This window comes from Sinohyriopsis cumingii, chromosome 12, assembly GCF_028554795.1.
Source record: "Sinohyriopsis cumingii isolate HCF-2022 chromosome 12, ASM2855479v2, whole genome shotgun sequence".
Classification (NCBI taxonomy): Eukaryota; Metazoa; Mollusca; class Bivalvia; order Unionida; family Unionidae; genus Sinohyriopsis; species Sinohyriopsis cumingii.
In genome coordinates this window covers 28,122,594-28,138,109 of record NC_142972.1, presented here as the reverse complement: position 1 = coordinate 28,138,109, position 15,516 = coordinate 28,122,594, and the positions used below count along the sequence as shown (strand labels likewise).

The 15,516-nt window shown below is 36.0% G+C and overlaps 1 protein-coding gene across 1 annotated transcript in view; it reads right to left on the bottom strand.

Annotated features, from left to right (window-relative positions):
- The window catches only part of LOC149786154 (diacylglycerol lipase-alpha-like), a 222,871-nt gene that overhangs the window by 50,037 nt on the left and 157,318 nt on the right, over nt 1–15,516 (bottom strand). The window contains exons 7-9 of the mRNA XM_089976506.1: nt 12,667–12,869; nt 10,401–10,545; nt 238–321 (exon numbers count right to left, since the gene is read on the bottom strand). Of these exons, the coding sequence (XP_089832632.1) occupies nt 238–321; nt 10,401–10,545; nt 12,667–12,869 (432 nt within the window). The remainder of the gene's footprint in view (nt 1–237; nt 322–10,400; nt 10,546–12,666; nt 12,870–15,516) is intronic.

Genomic DNA, 15,516 nt, shown 5'->3' with positions numbered 1-15,516 from the left:
GCTTGATATACCCAGAAATGTGTACAAAAATGCCATTAAATCCCACAAAAAACAAAACAAACATCTTTCTCATAACTATATTCTGCTAATAAAAATGACTTGTATATTGGTACCAACATCTTTATCACAAACAAATTTAACAGAATATACTTTCTTTAAATGCAAAATGTAAAACAAATATCAGTAATTATTTCCTTATAGCTATTTTATTTCTTAAATCTATATTGGCATACTCACTTGTAAAGAGAGAGTTCCTCTAACTGATACAACAACTTTCTTGTACTTATTATCAAGGGCCACATAAAATGGAGTTTCACCAATCTGTAAATAAAAAATGTAACCATTCACTGTGACATGGAGATGTGTCAAGGCTTTTAATGAATCACAAATAATGTAATCCAAAAATGTTCTGGTCTGAAATCACTCTAATTCCAGTTGAAGAATATTATAGGTGATCACTTTGTATTTAGGGAATAATAATTTGAATACATAATTCCAACCCAATGAAATACTAAACACACCAATAAAACTGATTCTGCCTCAAAGGTAAAATGCAAGAATGCATAATTTCTCAAAGAAACAAGATTATATAAAAAACAAAACAACTCAGACACAAAAAAATGGAACCAAGATGAGGTTCATAAGTTTATTTCTAGAAAATTCTAAATTGTCTACAAGATAAACTCAGAAGAAGTAGCTATAACAAGGACTGTCAAGATGGCTACAATAGCAGCCATGTTATAATATCTGATGGTCACTGTGTCATTTAGGACCAAAAACGTTTCACGAGTCTTTTTGTGAAAATTCAATGTAAAAAATTTTGAAGATGGCCATTACGCTGGAATTAAATATTAAATGTCTTACTAATGTCTGAGAAGCAATATTTTCAGTTAGAACCAACTAGACATCATAAGAAGTTTTATAGCAAAAACTTGTCTTGACATGATCATCCAGACTGGTATAGTAATAACAAAATTTTGAAGACAGATGCCTTAGTAACCATATTGGATGTCAAACCATTCTAATTAGGGCCATTTAGATATAATATGTCCTTCAGTGAGTGTCCCATGGTGATATGACATCAGTAAAAGTAGCAATATAGCATGAATTTCAAGATGGCCATCAATGCAGTCATACTTTGTCAGATTGGCACCATTTTCATACAGACAAAGTAGATACCAAAATAAGTCTTTTTGTGAAAACCCCATGCGGTTATGACCACTGGCCCAGAAGACGTGACATGATTTTCAAAATGGCCACTACATCAGTCATATTTAACACCAGATTGGCACCTTTTTTATTTAATACCAACTAGACATCATAAAAGAGAAAACCATATATTGATATAACCATCTGTCCAAGAGTGATGGTATGTAGTTTTCTGGAGGGGGTGGGGTAGGGTATAATTAATTTTAATGATGTAATTCTTACTTGTTGATATGGCATAGCTGGTACTTTACTGGGAGGAAAATACCCAGACTGTGTGATGAAGATCCTCCTATTAAGGTGAACCAGAAGGTTCCAGAACACTAGATCAATACTTGGACACCTGAACATTCTTGCCTATTCATACTCACCCATCAATCTTTTTGAGGGAACAGACTAACTTGGTGGGACATCAATGCAGGGTGGGAGGAAGAAATCTGGCAATAGCAACATAAGTATTACATCATTTAAATTAGCTTTACACCCCACCAAAAACTGCATTTATATGTCAGCAATACCATACTTGTTGCTATTGCATAGCTGAATTTGTCATTTTGGTGGAAAGCTGATGATCCCACAACCAGCAAATAAACAAGGAATACTCACCCTCATTAAAAAGTAGAAGACACTGTGGGATGGAGTTCACATGGGTCACTTTCTGAGTGACCATGATTGGGCCAGTGAGAAAATCTCTTCATTTTGGTGAGCCAATGAGCAAAGGTAAAATGAGAAGAAAGTAGTGTAACAGTGCCAAAATACAGCATTCATTACATGGTTCAAAGCTGAACAAGTTAGACAAGTCCATGAAGCAGCAATGGCTCAAACCTTATGGACATTAATTTTCATGAAAGACAGATTATTATCAGTAACGTACTTGAAAGCTCTTTTGCTAGCTAATGCTAACCACCTAGAAATGGTGCTAGCTAAAATATCAGTTTACCGTTAATGGGGAGGAAAAGATGTTTGGTACCCATTCCTTCTCCCTTTTGAGACTGCCAAATAAAAACGTAAAGCCAAAACTGGACATAAAAGCCTATCTTGATAATCCCATGCACAGAAATGGCCAAGATTGGGAATCTCAGTTAGGAGTGTAGCAACCAATGGAAGCTGGGGGTTTTTGCTGAAAAAACCTGGTTAGCAAAGACGAGATACAACTTGTAATTTCCATTGTATTGCCCTGCTTTATGGTACAGCATGAAGCTCACTCTCTTGTTATACAGATGCTTAAGGTGAGCAAGAAAGCCATCTTGATGGTAAGGTTCTTGAAGAAAGTTGCACCCAAAGGTTCACAGGGAGTTTATTAGGAGACCACAAGAAACAAGAACAATTATGTTTAGGCAAAAGAGTGCAAGATGCTGTTCTTTGCAGCTTGAAATAAATGATTAGGTCTGCTAAATGACAATCTGCCCTGACGGTCTGGATTTTGAAAATTTGAGTGTTGGAAAGCGCTGCACAATAGCCCTTAATAGTAGAAACCAAGCCTTGTTTTACTTTGAAAAGGAAGAAAAGAAAATCAGACTCAGCTCTCATAGAGGGACATCCAGAATTGACATGTGTTCTACTACACCAACTGCAAAAGATTCTTCATTTGGTATCATACAACTTAGTTGTTGATCTCCTCCTGGACTGAATGATGCCCTTGGCAACTCTGATTGAAAACTTTTCTTTGCTGAGATTGTTTGAGATAAGCCTTACATGAAAGTGGAGAATATGTGGGCTGTTTTGTGGAAGAAAGCCCCATGTGCTGTGACAGGAGGTTCCTCCTTTGAGATAAGATCCTGGGACAGTCTAACAGAAGATCAAGAAGATATCTTAACTATATGACTGTTGAGGTCAAAGAGGGGTGGTCAGCTGAGTGGCAGAGTGCCTGGCTTTGTGTACAACTTGTGGGATCATTCTCAAAGGCAAGAAAGCCTACGTGAACACAAAATACCACTTCAGGCTGAAGAGTCCATGTGTTAAGTCAAACAATGCAGCTGTACTATAAAATGTTTGTAACTGACACTCATCTAGTGTTATCATGGAGTCATAATCAATTTAAAAACATTGCTATTAAAACACATCTTTTAATGCACCATTAATTTACCATATAATTTTAAGATACAGTCACACCGTAATAACAGTTTTCACTGCCACTGCCTACACTTAGAATTCAGCCAGCAACAAGACCAAACAGAAAACTAATTTAAATCCTACATATGTCCTTGTTTGCTTGCATATGGTTATATTAGCTATATAAAATTCTTTTTGTACTTGTAACGGTCAATATTTATAACTGTTTTGAAAGTTGTTGTAGGGTTTAATGCCATTTTTCAGCACAAGATAGGCTATACATGGCGGCCAGCATTAATGGTGGAGGAAGAACTCGGGAAAACCCCAGAAAGAACCACCGACCCACAAGAAGCTACTGGCAAGCTTTGTCACATACCCACATTAGCTGAATCCGAGACTCAAACCCAAGCAGACAGAGGTAAGATGGCAGTGATCCGTAATGGAGAATGCTTTAGACCATTTGGGGCCCCTGATTTGAAAGAGAAGTCATTACAGATAATAACATCTACAGAATGATTATATCCCGAGAAGATAGGTTTTAAAAAAGTAGTAATTTAATATTTTTTAAGGGAAAAGCTGATTTTTTTTCCCACCAGTAAGACACATGAGAAAAAACTGTGTTACTAAAGCCAGTGTGTATTATAATATTTGTTGCAGCCTGACATGAAATATAAGGGATATTCAATTTATCCATTGTTAAAATCCTGATTTAAAAGCTATCAGAGTCTGGAGTTACTGAAAATATATTTAAATTAAAAATTAAAACTGCCTGTGTTCGACATAAAAAACATTTAAGGGCAATTATTTGGATCTTTATTAACTTATCTCTGACAGAAATATGGTGTGGCAGCCTGTGTAATCTGAATATCACATTTCCCATAATAAATCCATAGGTACAAGAATGTTTTAAAACAGATGCTGTTCTCAAATATCCATAAAGAACAAAAATTGAAAAGTATGGTTTCCTAAATCAATCTGGAAGCCCATTTTCTACATTTTTATATCATGACTAACACACTGCTCTATGTAACTGATAGTTGAAATTGTTCAAGTCATCAGGTTTTGTAAATTTTGTGCTCACTGCTTGAAAAATCATACAGCCTGATACCTGGAGCCCCTCCAAATGTTGATTAAACCCCTCTCATTTCTTAAGCAAGGTGCCCATCGGGCTTGTAAAAAAAAAATATATAATTTGCTTGCCTGACAAAACTTGGAGTGTTCTGAGACAAAGTGGCACTGTCATTTTAAAGTTACTGAAAAACTCTATTAAACTTAAAACATTCAGCGCCCTGCTGGGGCTCTATTTGAAAATCCCTAACCATTATGAAGATCATTTGCTTACTTGTACTAACAACTACAAGCTATATGTGCAAGGCAAAGTATGTGACATATGAATGGAAAACAACATTATTTCTGTTCTCCATACTTCATTGGTCAACTATAATTTGTGCTCATTTGTTCTTGTTGTTGTAGTAGGGTTTAATGCCATTTTTCAGCACAAGATAGGCTATATATGGCAGCCAGTATAAATGGTGGAGGAAGAACCCAGGAAAACCCCGGAAAGAACCAAAGACCCACAAGAAGCTACTGGCACTCTTTCTCACATACTCACATTGGCCAAACCCAAGACTCAAACCAACACAGAGGTGAGATGGCAGTGATCTATAACAGTGAGTGCTTAAGACCACTCGGCCACTTGGGGCCCCCAGTGGTCATTTGTCTTTTATGAATAATAATAAGCTTTCCCTTGCTCACACTTACAAGGTAATGTATCATAGGATAAATGTATCAAGTGGTACCCATGTGATTTGTTTTTACAATGAAGCTAACAAGGAGATAATTGACTAATAAAACCATCAAAAACAATACTTTTCACTTAAAAGGAACAGATAATTACATTGCATTTTAAAGCATTTAGTTCCAACAGCTGTCAGCCACTGGTTTTATTGATATACAGATTGAGGTTTTCTATAACTGTGATGCATCCACTCTACTGTATGTATAATATAAAGTAGTAATGAAACCTGAAGCTACCGCTTTACTAACTGAAATTATAAAACAAGAAATAAACATGTTCTCAGATTTCACTTCTGTTTTCTACTTCGACTAACATTTGGAGAGTCTTGTAGCATTCAGTAAACAAAACTACTCTAATCCAACAAATAATCTTCCCTATAAATATATGATGATAAAATCACATCAAACTGATGGCAAAACTGGAGCCAAAAGCACTGGAAAAAATACCACAGTTATTATAAATTCCACACCTGTGCATGCAGAAAATGTGAAATTGTTTCAAACCATTGAGGTTATGAAGAAGAATGTAAAGATTTCGCTCTTATGAATTATAAACATTAACAGTTTAAAGAATGAAACTCTTCTAAAGCTTAAGCATATTAACTGCCGATTCAATAAGCATCAACACTGACTGAACTGGATGCTGGTTGTCATCACAACCTGGCAGAAAACATTTCTTGAAAAATGAAATGGGATCAAATTTTGAGTGATCAAAGTAAAATATAAATGTTGTTTGGAAACCTTACAGCAATAAACTGCTTATATCAGTACCTGGAGAAAACATCACATTTAATGAAATTAAATTAAATCAATATTTCATCCAACAAGGTCGCACTATTTTGGCAAGAAAAGAAAATGAGTCAGTGAAAGCACTTTAATATTTATTTTTATTCAAACTATAGAAATTCTACAATTTCAAAATTGTGACAAAATATTAGGAAATTATCTCCCTTTGGGGCAAGAGGAATTTATGCCATGGCAAACGATATTTTATTTGTCTTTGGACTCTCTGACAGAATTTTATCAACAATATGATGTTATATATTTCATGTGGCCTAAGCATACTCCATGCTGATTGGTCAATCATCTTGTCAATCAATGGCTTGTCAATGGTTCAACTGGCATCATTTAAACACTAACAATACGGCTTGATGCCTAGATATCTTCTGTCAATTTTTTTCAAATTCTTAAAGGTGGTTTAAGAGAAGAAAAAAATACCAAATATAATTAGCAATGAACCTCTTGCAGCAAGTGCCATATTTCAAACTCATCAAGTCTCTTCTATTTCGTCCCTTGAGAACAGGTTTGGGATTCTATTTACCACTTGACTATAAAGACCTGATATGATGCAAAAACATTACAACGTAAATTACTATGTGAAATGTCACAGCATGAAAACATTTTGCCTACTTCAAAATCACTGATATGTAGTGGCACAGGGGGAATAATTTTAATTCCTGCTATTATTGCATTGCACTCCTTTCTTTGACCCATAGTCCGATGTCTGTACTAGATGATTCCTATCTACAATTCTTCCATTAGCACTGGAAGCTTCTAAAACTAAAAAGAACATGCTCCCAGTCTGGCTCATGCATCACAGCTCATATATGGAACATTATCCTCTTTGACTATGATATATAGTACAGGACATCACAGCAGGGTGGGAGGAGGGAATATTTGCAAAAGTAGCATGTACATATTTCAAAATTAAAATTAGTTCTCACCTGGATAAAACCCTTAAAACTGAATAACAGTAATACAATACCTAACATCTGCTGAATCAACCAGATAGGAGGGAGGCCCAATGAAAACAAAGGCTACACTCAGGTGCACCAAAGATCAAATTCAAAATGAGGAGGTAGTGTGAGACTGCCATAAAGTGCCTCAAAACATCAGCCTAAGATGAGTGATATAAATAAGCCCAAGAAGTAGCATGGGCTTTAAGTGTCATAAAAGAGGTCCCACTCAGAGTGAGAGAGACAGATAAGCTCTCTTGGCAGTGAAAAAAATCAACCTGGAAATATCTAAGGAACTCTTATTAGACACAAAGAGATGGTTTTTACCCTCTCTATGCCATTCAGACAGAGCCAAATAAAACCTTAAGGCTATAACTATAAAGGAGTCTAATCATGGTCATCCATGCACAGATACAACTGAGGCTGGGGATCTCATAAAGATTTGGAACCACCAATGGTAGCTGACTCTTTGCCTGAAGCAAAGGTTGGCAAATAAGGGAAATAGACTCATAATTAAAACAGAGTTGTAAACAACCTGTTTCCACTGACAAGGTATGAAGCTTGTTCCTTTTACTCACAGATGCCAAGAAGGGTATGGTTCTTGATGGAAGCTTCACTTCATGGTTCATAAGAAAAGGTTTTGATAATTCTCAAAGAACAGACAAGAGATTTCATCTAGACATTAGTGAGATCCTGGTCTCTCAAGCTCTTAATAGATGTAGATGAAGGCCTGACACAATCATTATGGCAGGACTGCTAGAGAACTTGACTGCCTTGTTATAACTCTTAAAAGTGGACATCAAGCATTCACTCTGCTTGAAAAGAAAGATAAGAAAATCTACAGCTGTGCTCAAAGGAGGAAAGCTAGCATCCATGTATTCATTGCACCAATCATAGAAGATTATCCACTTTGCATCATAGACCATGGAAGTAGATTGACTCTTACCCTGCATGATACAATTGACAACTTTGTTTAAAAACTGGTCTGGGACCATGATTATTGTGCCTGCAACAGGACTACCAATTATGAATGGAGCACTGGAGATCATGATTTGATGGAGCACCGGTAGAATCATTCTGAAAGGCATAAACAGGAGGATCCAAGCAGAAAAAGGATTCTTGCACACTCTCTAGCCTGCTAAAAGCACGAGCTGGAGAGGGTGCAAACAGTCTTTCTAAGAAAATTAGGTCAATTGTGGAGTTCAGTGTTCCCAAGAGTGAGAGGTAAAGATGATCAGATGAGGTCTTGCAAAGGAGAGCCATTATGATCTACAGGATCTTGTCAATTCTGTCTAAAGAAACACCCCAACTCCTCAGGATGGTTAGAAAAATTTATCAGACATATACAAAGTCCTAATAAGGGATGAGATCAGACTTCTCAAGAGTTGATATAAGATCAAGATGGATCACTGTGGACCAATAAATGGGACAAGTGGTTTAGAAGGGAATCTCTGAGGACATCAACCTCAGGTAGGCTGCAACAACTCCAATCACCCTGGAAAAAGTTTTGGCATCAGAGGCAAGTCCAAATGGAAGAGCTTGAAACTTAAATACACCATAGCTGAGACAAAACCAGAGGTATTTTCTCTGTGGAAGTAATAAGGGAATGTGAAGATTCCCATTCTGAAGATAGATGGATATGCCCAGAGGATGTTCCTGGAAACAAAGCTAATAGCCATCATTTATGGTAGAAAGAACCCAAACATCTGTGAATCCCAGCCAAACAGATGAAACTAGGTCATGCCAAGCTCCAATGGGCATGCGGGGGTGGGGTGGGTGGGGAGGAAGACATTGCAGAAGAAGGCTCAAATCCCTAGGGCTGACTCCCTCCTTGGTGAAGGAGGAGTCAGAAAGAATTTCTCTGTTGACCTTATGGTTTCCATGTGTAGCAAATTATGGGCAAGAGGGAGCTCTGAACTGATTGCTGCTTTTGAGACAGCTGTGGCTGTGACAGCTTTAAATATCTGGGAGAAAGTCCTACAGGGCGGTTATGGGTGAGCAAGCTTCTTGACCCTGCAAGGGACTACCATTAGTGGTCCCTCAAATCCTGACATGTTACAGAGAGATATTGCCTCCAACCAGTAGGATCTTGTTGTCGTCCAGCAAAACTTTTTATGTCTCCAAAACAACATCCCAGCAGAAATGGAACAGCTTTGCTGAAAGCACCGTTTACACAAAAAGTGCATGCCTTGATGTCTCAGCTAGTCTCCAGCAACCACTATAATGCACCACTGGAGAGACTGATTTCTTCTTCACAAGACTGGGAAGCTGCTAAATATAGATGGACATGCAATAGTGACAAGTGTATGGACCTTAAGCTCCAAAGCCTCCAAGTGGGGGGCAAGCATAGTGTCCATGCTGGTGACAGGACTCTTTAACTGAATGCAGAAACCATACATGCCACCCCCACCCCCTGAGAAGTACAAACATAATTATTGCTAATTTAAGTGGCAGAAAAGCATAATTTGGCATAAAAAGTGTAATCTATATATTATATGTCTGCACATATGAAAAAAATACATTTATTTTTGCTACTAACCTGGTTCTGCAGCTCATCAAAATACTTGTCATAAGGGCAAAATCCATATGTATATGAACCAGAATACAAACAAAAAATACTGAAAAATTATTTATATTCAGCATTCACTTTAACTAGTCTATAAGTAACATCCATAAGTCACATCATAAAACACTTTGCAAAACATCTGGTGCCATTTTCTTAAAGAGTGTAGACTGGTCCGCTACCTAACTTATCAATATAATGAATCTGTGAGGCAAAGTTCTAAGTGAAGAAATACACGTTTTCTTGGAAATGGGTCAAATACAGTTGCTATAAATAGAAAATAAGTACATCTGGTACTCTTATGCTATTCTTATGCAGCAGTCATCTTTTTAAGAATATTCTCAAATTTGTATGAGTGGAATTAGATATAAAATAAAAAGACAAACCCTGCCTTTTATTGCTTTAATTTCAATTTATTTTTGTAATGTCCCAATAAGGTGTAATCCATATATTTGCCAGCCTAAAATGTAATCCGGTGAAAAACATTAAGCTTAATGATAACACCATAAGTGTAATGGTTGGCAGGTACATGAAACCAGCAGTCATTGTCCTCATTGCTAATCACCTTGGTAGGGTGATGGGATTGATACAAATGGGTGTTCTTGGCAAATAAGCACATTTCTTGTGTCTTAAACTGTCTACGGGGAGACCAATGGCCCTCATCCTCATTTTTGTTGCCCACAGAGAAGGATGATGAAATGAATCTGCTGCCTCTAACATGTAGCTCACTTGATGACAGATTAATTACATGGAATATTACATGTTTCCATCTTACATGTCCAGAAAAGGATATAGCATAGTTGTTAATACTATTTCATCTGTAACCAGGAAAGCTCGAGGAAAAAGCACTTCCAGCCTCTTTTGAGAGAACTGTGATATAGAATCAGGAAACACTAGTTTCATATTCCTTCTTCTATGAATTAAAAGTGTAATACTTACTCTTTTTCTTGAGTAAATAATTGATAGGTATATAATAGAGATTTAATGGGTACTACACTCTTAAATATATGCTGTAGTTGATTTCTTTGTTAAATATTTGTACTTACATCTACATGGTATGTAATATATACCAGCTCAGCATCACTCAAACCACTGACTTTCTTCAAAGCCACGCTATTACATTCACAACAATTATCCTCTATCACATAATTTTGCTCCCTCTGTGGACAGCAGCATCTGCAGCAGCAGCAGCTGAAAGAGGTGGTAAAATGGGCATTACATTTATAACCGTTTTTTTCTGGAAATATAGTTCTAAGATTGAAGCAAGGACCATCTTTTTGTGAATAAATATGTTTTTCAAACTTCAGTACATGCAAAGGTCAATAATCAGTTGTAGGTTATTGAGAAATCTGGTCAGTAACACTTGGGTATTTTGAGTTTCATAGCTTTCACCCATTCACCTTCTTTTTTTCATCACTTATCATTTTAATTGATTTTGCTGCATTTTTTTGTACATTCAACAATCGTCTTCTCCGGATTCACACCCTGTTGGTTATTCAAATACAAGTATTTTTGAGGTGAAAAGGTCACTAAGTCTGATGGCCATATTGTGGTTGGTCAATTATAGACACTTCATAAAAAGTAGTGCCCGTACAGTGTATTAAAATCACGAAACAATTAGCTGCATGATATCAATAATGGACATAGAGACAATAATAATAATGCTAACAAGGGGAGACACTAAGGCATTCTTGATCTCCCCCTACTGCTAAAGATAGGTTAACATTGATCAAAGGAATGACATAATTGACAAAATAAAAGTGTGGGCAAATCACTGGGCATAAGTCATGCATGGACTCTGACTGACATAATATTTGCAGCCAAATTATTCAATCAAAGTATGTTTGTAAAAACAATCTTTATAAATGGGCTTCTTCACTTGCATATCAGAAATAAACACTGCCTGCTTGGTCACAATATGATACATATTAAAATAATTGGGTGGTACAGAGGTTTCTCCATGATGCATGATTATGTGGATCTTTGCTGAATTTCATTAATCATTCCCCACCCCTCCATAAAAATGCAAATCCCCTTTAAAAAATATCAGAGGGGAAATACCCTCTCAATGAAAAAATCTTGGTGAAATCACTAGTGGCAATACAAATCATATCACAATATGTGTTATACACTTAGTAGGAGATAAAATATATATTACAATATTATATTACAATGACTCTAAACCTGACTGATTATTTAGGATTTGTCTAAGACAATATTACATGCTATGAAATCATACAAACTTCAAGAAAGCCTGTTTTGCCAGAGGAGATATTCCCATCAGGTGGTGCCATAAACTGACTATGCAAATGGCAAGTGTACACCATGAACATCTAAAAGTGTTTGCATGGAGACATGACAGGGGCTTCCAAACATATTTACCCAGTATACTGTAATATGCAAGAGGCATCAGCATGTGTGAATGATTTAGAATTTTAATGTAGCTTTAAAAAAAATTCAACCATATCGCTATGATGTCTGCAGAGTGTCAGTTTACAGTGATGTTAGAACTTGGGCATCATGTCGCAGACATGTAGCATCATGTCCCATCCAGTCCCATCAACACTGACACCAGGTCAACCATTATTATAAGTTTTGGTATGACTCAGCTGGGGTTCAACCCAGCAACCTCCCACATCTGAGGCAGATGTTCTAACCACTTAGGCCACCAAAGCACTCAGAAGTGTCAGTACCAGCTTTCAATGAACTGTATTAGTGGTGCCCAAATGCACCTTATGTGAGAAAGGGTTAAATTAACAAATTATCTTTCATATCTAAATCTGCACACACAAAATATGAAATGTTTAACATATGGCTAACGAGATTACAATTTTGATGACACAAATTTATCTATCACAGTTTTACGCACAAAAGAACCAATGACAAACACATCTAATCAATGTGGACACTTCTGTGCATAATTTCTCTGCAGTTACACCTAGACACCCTCGATACTGCTTTTGTGCTTGTTGGTGCTGATACCTATTACAATGTACCTTGACCTTCAATATTCCACATTAAATCCATGTTCAGATTATTATTTAAACCATAAATTTGACCACTTTAAAGAAAAGAAAAAGAATTTACCAGCCAAATTTCAAAAAGAAAAAAATCAATATATATAAAAAATGAATTGAGAGTCTGGTGACAGTGATTGTTTACAAGATTTTACTAAAGAATGCACATCACTGATTTTTGAAAAGTTTTTGCATGTAATTCTTTTAAGCTATTGATCTTGATTCATTCCTTAGAAAAATTTACAAATACTTGCTACATGAACTTTTCCTGTATCCTAAATAACCACTCAATTACCTGAAATGTGGAAGCATCCTGCAGAGTCCAGTGCCTGTATTCATCATTATGTAGATTGGCCAGCCATATGCAGCCAGAGCAAACCTCATGTAGTGGATGACTTGTTTGTACTGGGCCAGAACCTCAGGCTGTCCTAGCTGAAGAAACTCAGTGCGTGGGGTGATGGGAATCCCAGAGAGGTACTTATAGATGTCATTGGTCTCCTAGAATAACAGATTTTGTCTAGAATTTAGTAAGATGGAAATGTGGGAAAATACCAATACTACCCTACAAAGAAAAAATGGACCAAACTACTGTATGACTATTTTGAGCTTGATAAGAACATCTACTTTTAAATTGTAAACATATTATGACTTGTGAAATAGTATGCATAACTGCTGGAGAAAAATTGATTGCAACCCTATTGGAGAGAAATGGTATGAATGAAAACATTAATTAGCATTAATACTTCAGCACTAAGAAAAATGAAAGAGTATAAATTTCCAGTGACGGATAAGGTGGTATGGATACACTGTACTCAATAAAATACAAAATAGTTTTACAAATACTCAAGGAATATGAAAGAAGACAGTCTAACTATAGACAACTGGGCAGAACCAGTATGTCTGTTATGCATCTATATAACCAGTGCTCTGAATAGATGCGTGTAGAAATGTTTTTATCTGTAGCGTCTTAAAGTTAATCTGTGTGCTATACATCAAGCTTTAAATAGATGGGGAAAAGCCAATCAACATATCGCAACAATACAACCATGGTTGATATTAAATTAATTTTACAGGAAATACATTAAATGACTATATTAAAAGTAAAATAAAAAGAGTTACTCATTTTCACAGCAATAAAACAACAATTTAGATGGAAATCTGTTTTTAAAAAAAGAAAATGTTCTTCTTTTATAATAAAAGTAACCAAATGGAGAAAATCTCTGTGGAATAAATTTATACAGAATTCATCATGAAAACAACCATGGCAGTAGGACTGTATTAAGTGAATGCAAAAAAACCTGCTTCAACTTAATGGCACAATTGTTCCATGGAACATGATGTCTCACCTTTAAACGATTCATTTTACATTTATGGATGATTATTTCCAGCTGTGCAGAAAACATTGATTTTACAAAAGAAGACACCCATAATTAAATACACCAAGATAAGAAAACTGTTTATAAGCTATGTCATATGCAAAACTAAATGACTTGTATGTGATCAACACTTCATTAAACTACAAATTAGGATCTCTACCAACTAAATTGACAAAGATTTCATATAAATAGTGAAAATTAATCTTGTCTTTTGTTCAGAAATTCTGTTGCTCTAAACGAGAGTTGTTAATGGACCGGCAGTGAAAGTTGTTTTTCAAGACTTTGTTTGCCTCTTTATAGGCTTTTTCATTTATCAGTGTTTCTTTCTGTATATCCCTAAAATGACTACTGTATTTACTTGTGTATAGTGTAAGCCCACACTAAAAACAAACAAACAAGTAATTTCTTTTTACTTGATTTAAGTAAACATTTTACTACCTGATTACTTGATTTTTATTGCTCACTTTGACTTGGCATTACATACCTAGATAGATATTACTTAATTCTATAAAATAAATCAGAGCTACATGTATTACTATAAAATCAAATTACTTAATTCTTTAGCATGAATTTACAGGCATGTTTTACTTGAAAAAGCAGTAAAAGAAATTACATGGTACATTTTGTACCTGATTTTAGTAAAAGTTTTATAAGCTGATGACAAGTTTTGATGTAATAATTTTTACATGTGTGATCCATAGTGGTACTACAGGTTCAATGAAATTATCATCACACTTCAAATCTGGTAAGTATCATTTAAGTTTCTAATTTCAATGAACCCTCCATACCCCAAGGGAACCCAAGAGATGTTCAGAGTGTATCCCATGACAGAAGCAAAGTAATATAAAAAAAAGAGAATCACTGCATTGTAAATCATTTGAATTAATTCATTCAAATAATAAATGCATTTAGTGAATTTAATAGCAATGGATTGGTGCTGATTCAAAGTTTTTCAATGCGTATCAAGTCAGATGTGATAGATTTCTGATAAAATTTCAGGAATGTAGTGTCCTTGCTCAAACCAGCTGTTTTAAATGTTGTAGCCACAGGTACCTATTCTGTGAAAGCAGCACTATAGTGAATCCCATTCTTGTACTATGTAGTGTAAAATATCAGGATTGATGGCAGCAGGTTCCAAGGTGGGTTTTAGCTATTTTGAAATAGTGTCCTTATTTACTGCCAAAAAAGGGGTCTTGGAAACATAGCTTGGTTTCATTACTCTTAATACTGTCTGCACCTTATAAAGATCTACAAGAGTAGTGACTGTACAAAGTCATCTGTCTGGTACATAAAATGTTATGCAAATTTCACTCAAGTATATTTCCTGCAAATGAAATGCTTAAAAAGGTCACCTATTATAAAGGTACCATATATACTCATAAGTCAAATTAAAATGCAAACAACAAAGAACCTCATCTGCTGGAGCATAATGTATCTTTCTGGACTGTGTGCCCTACGGTTTGGGGCACAAGCCTGGGGGTAACAAATGGTAAACCTCATTTACCACCTTATCAAATGACCAGACCTCATTCTTCCTCATCCATCTGAGATGATGGGGTGAGCCTGAGAAAAGGTGTCGCTGCCACAGCTTCTGTCTGCACTCAGAGTCAACAAGGACAGAGCATGCATCATCATCAGTCAAGGACGGCTCAGATTTGGAAAGTAGTTGAGCATCACTATGTCCCTTAATGGAAAGGTTACAGAAGCACTCTGCGCCACAGCCCTAATAATATTTCATCATGAGTTACAGGGTGGAGACAAGAACGTCT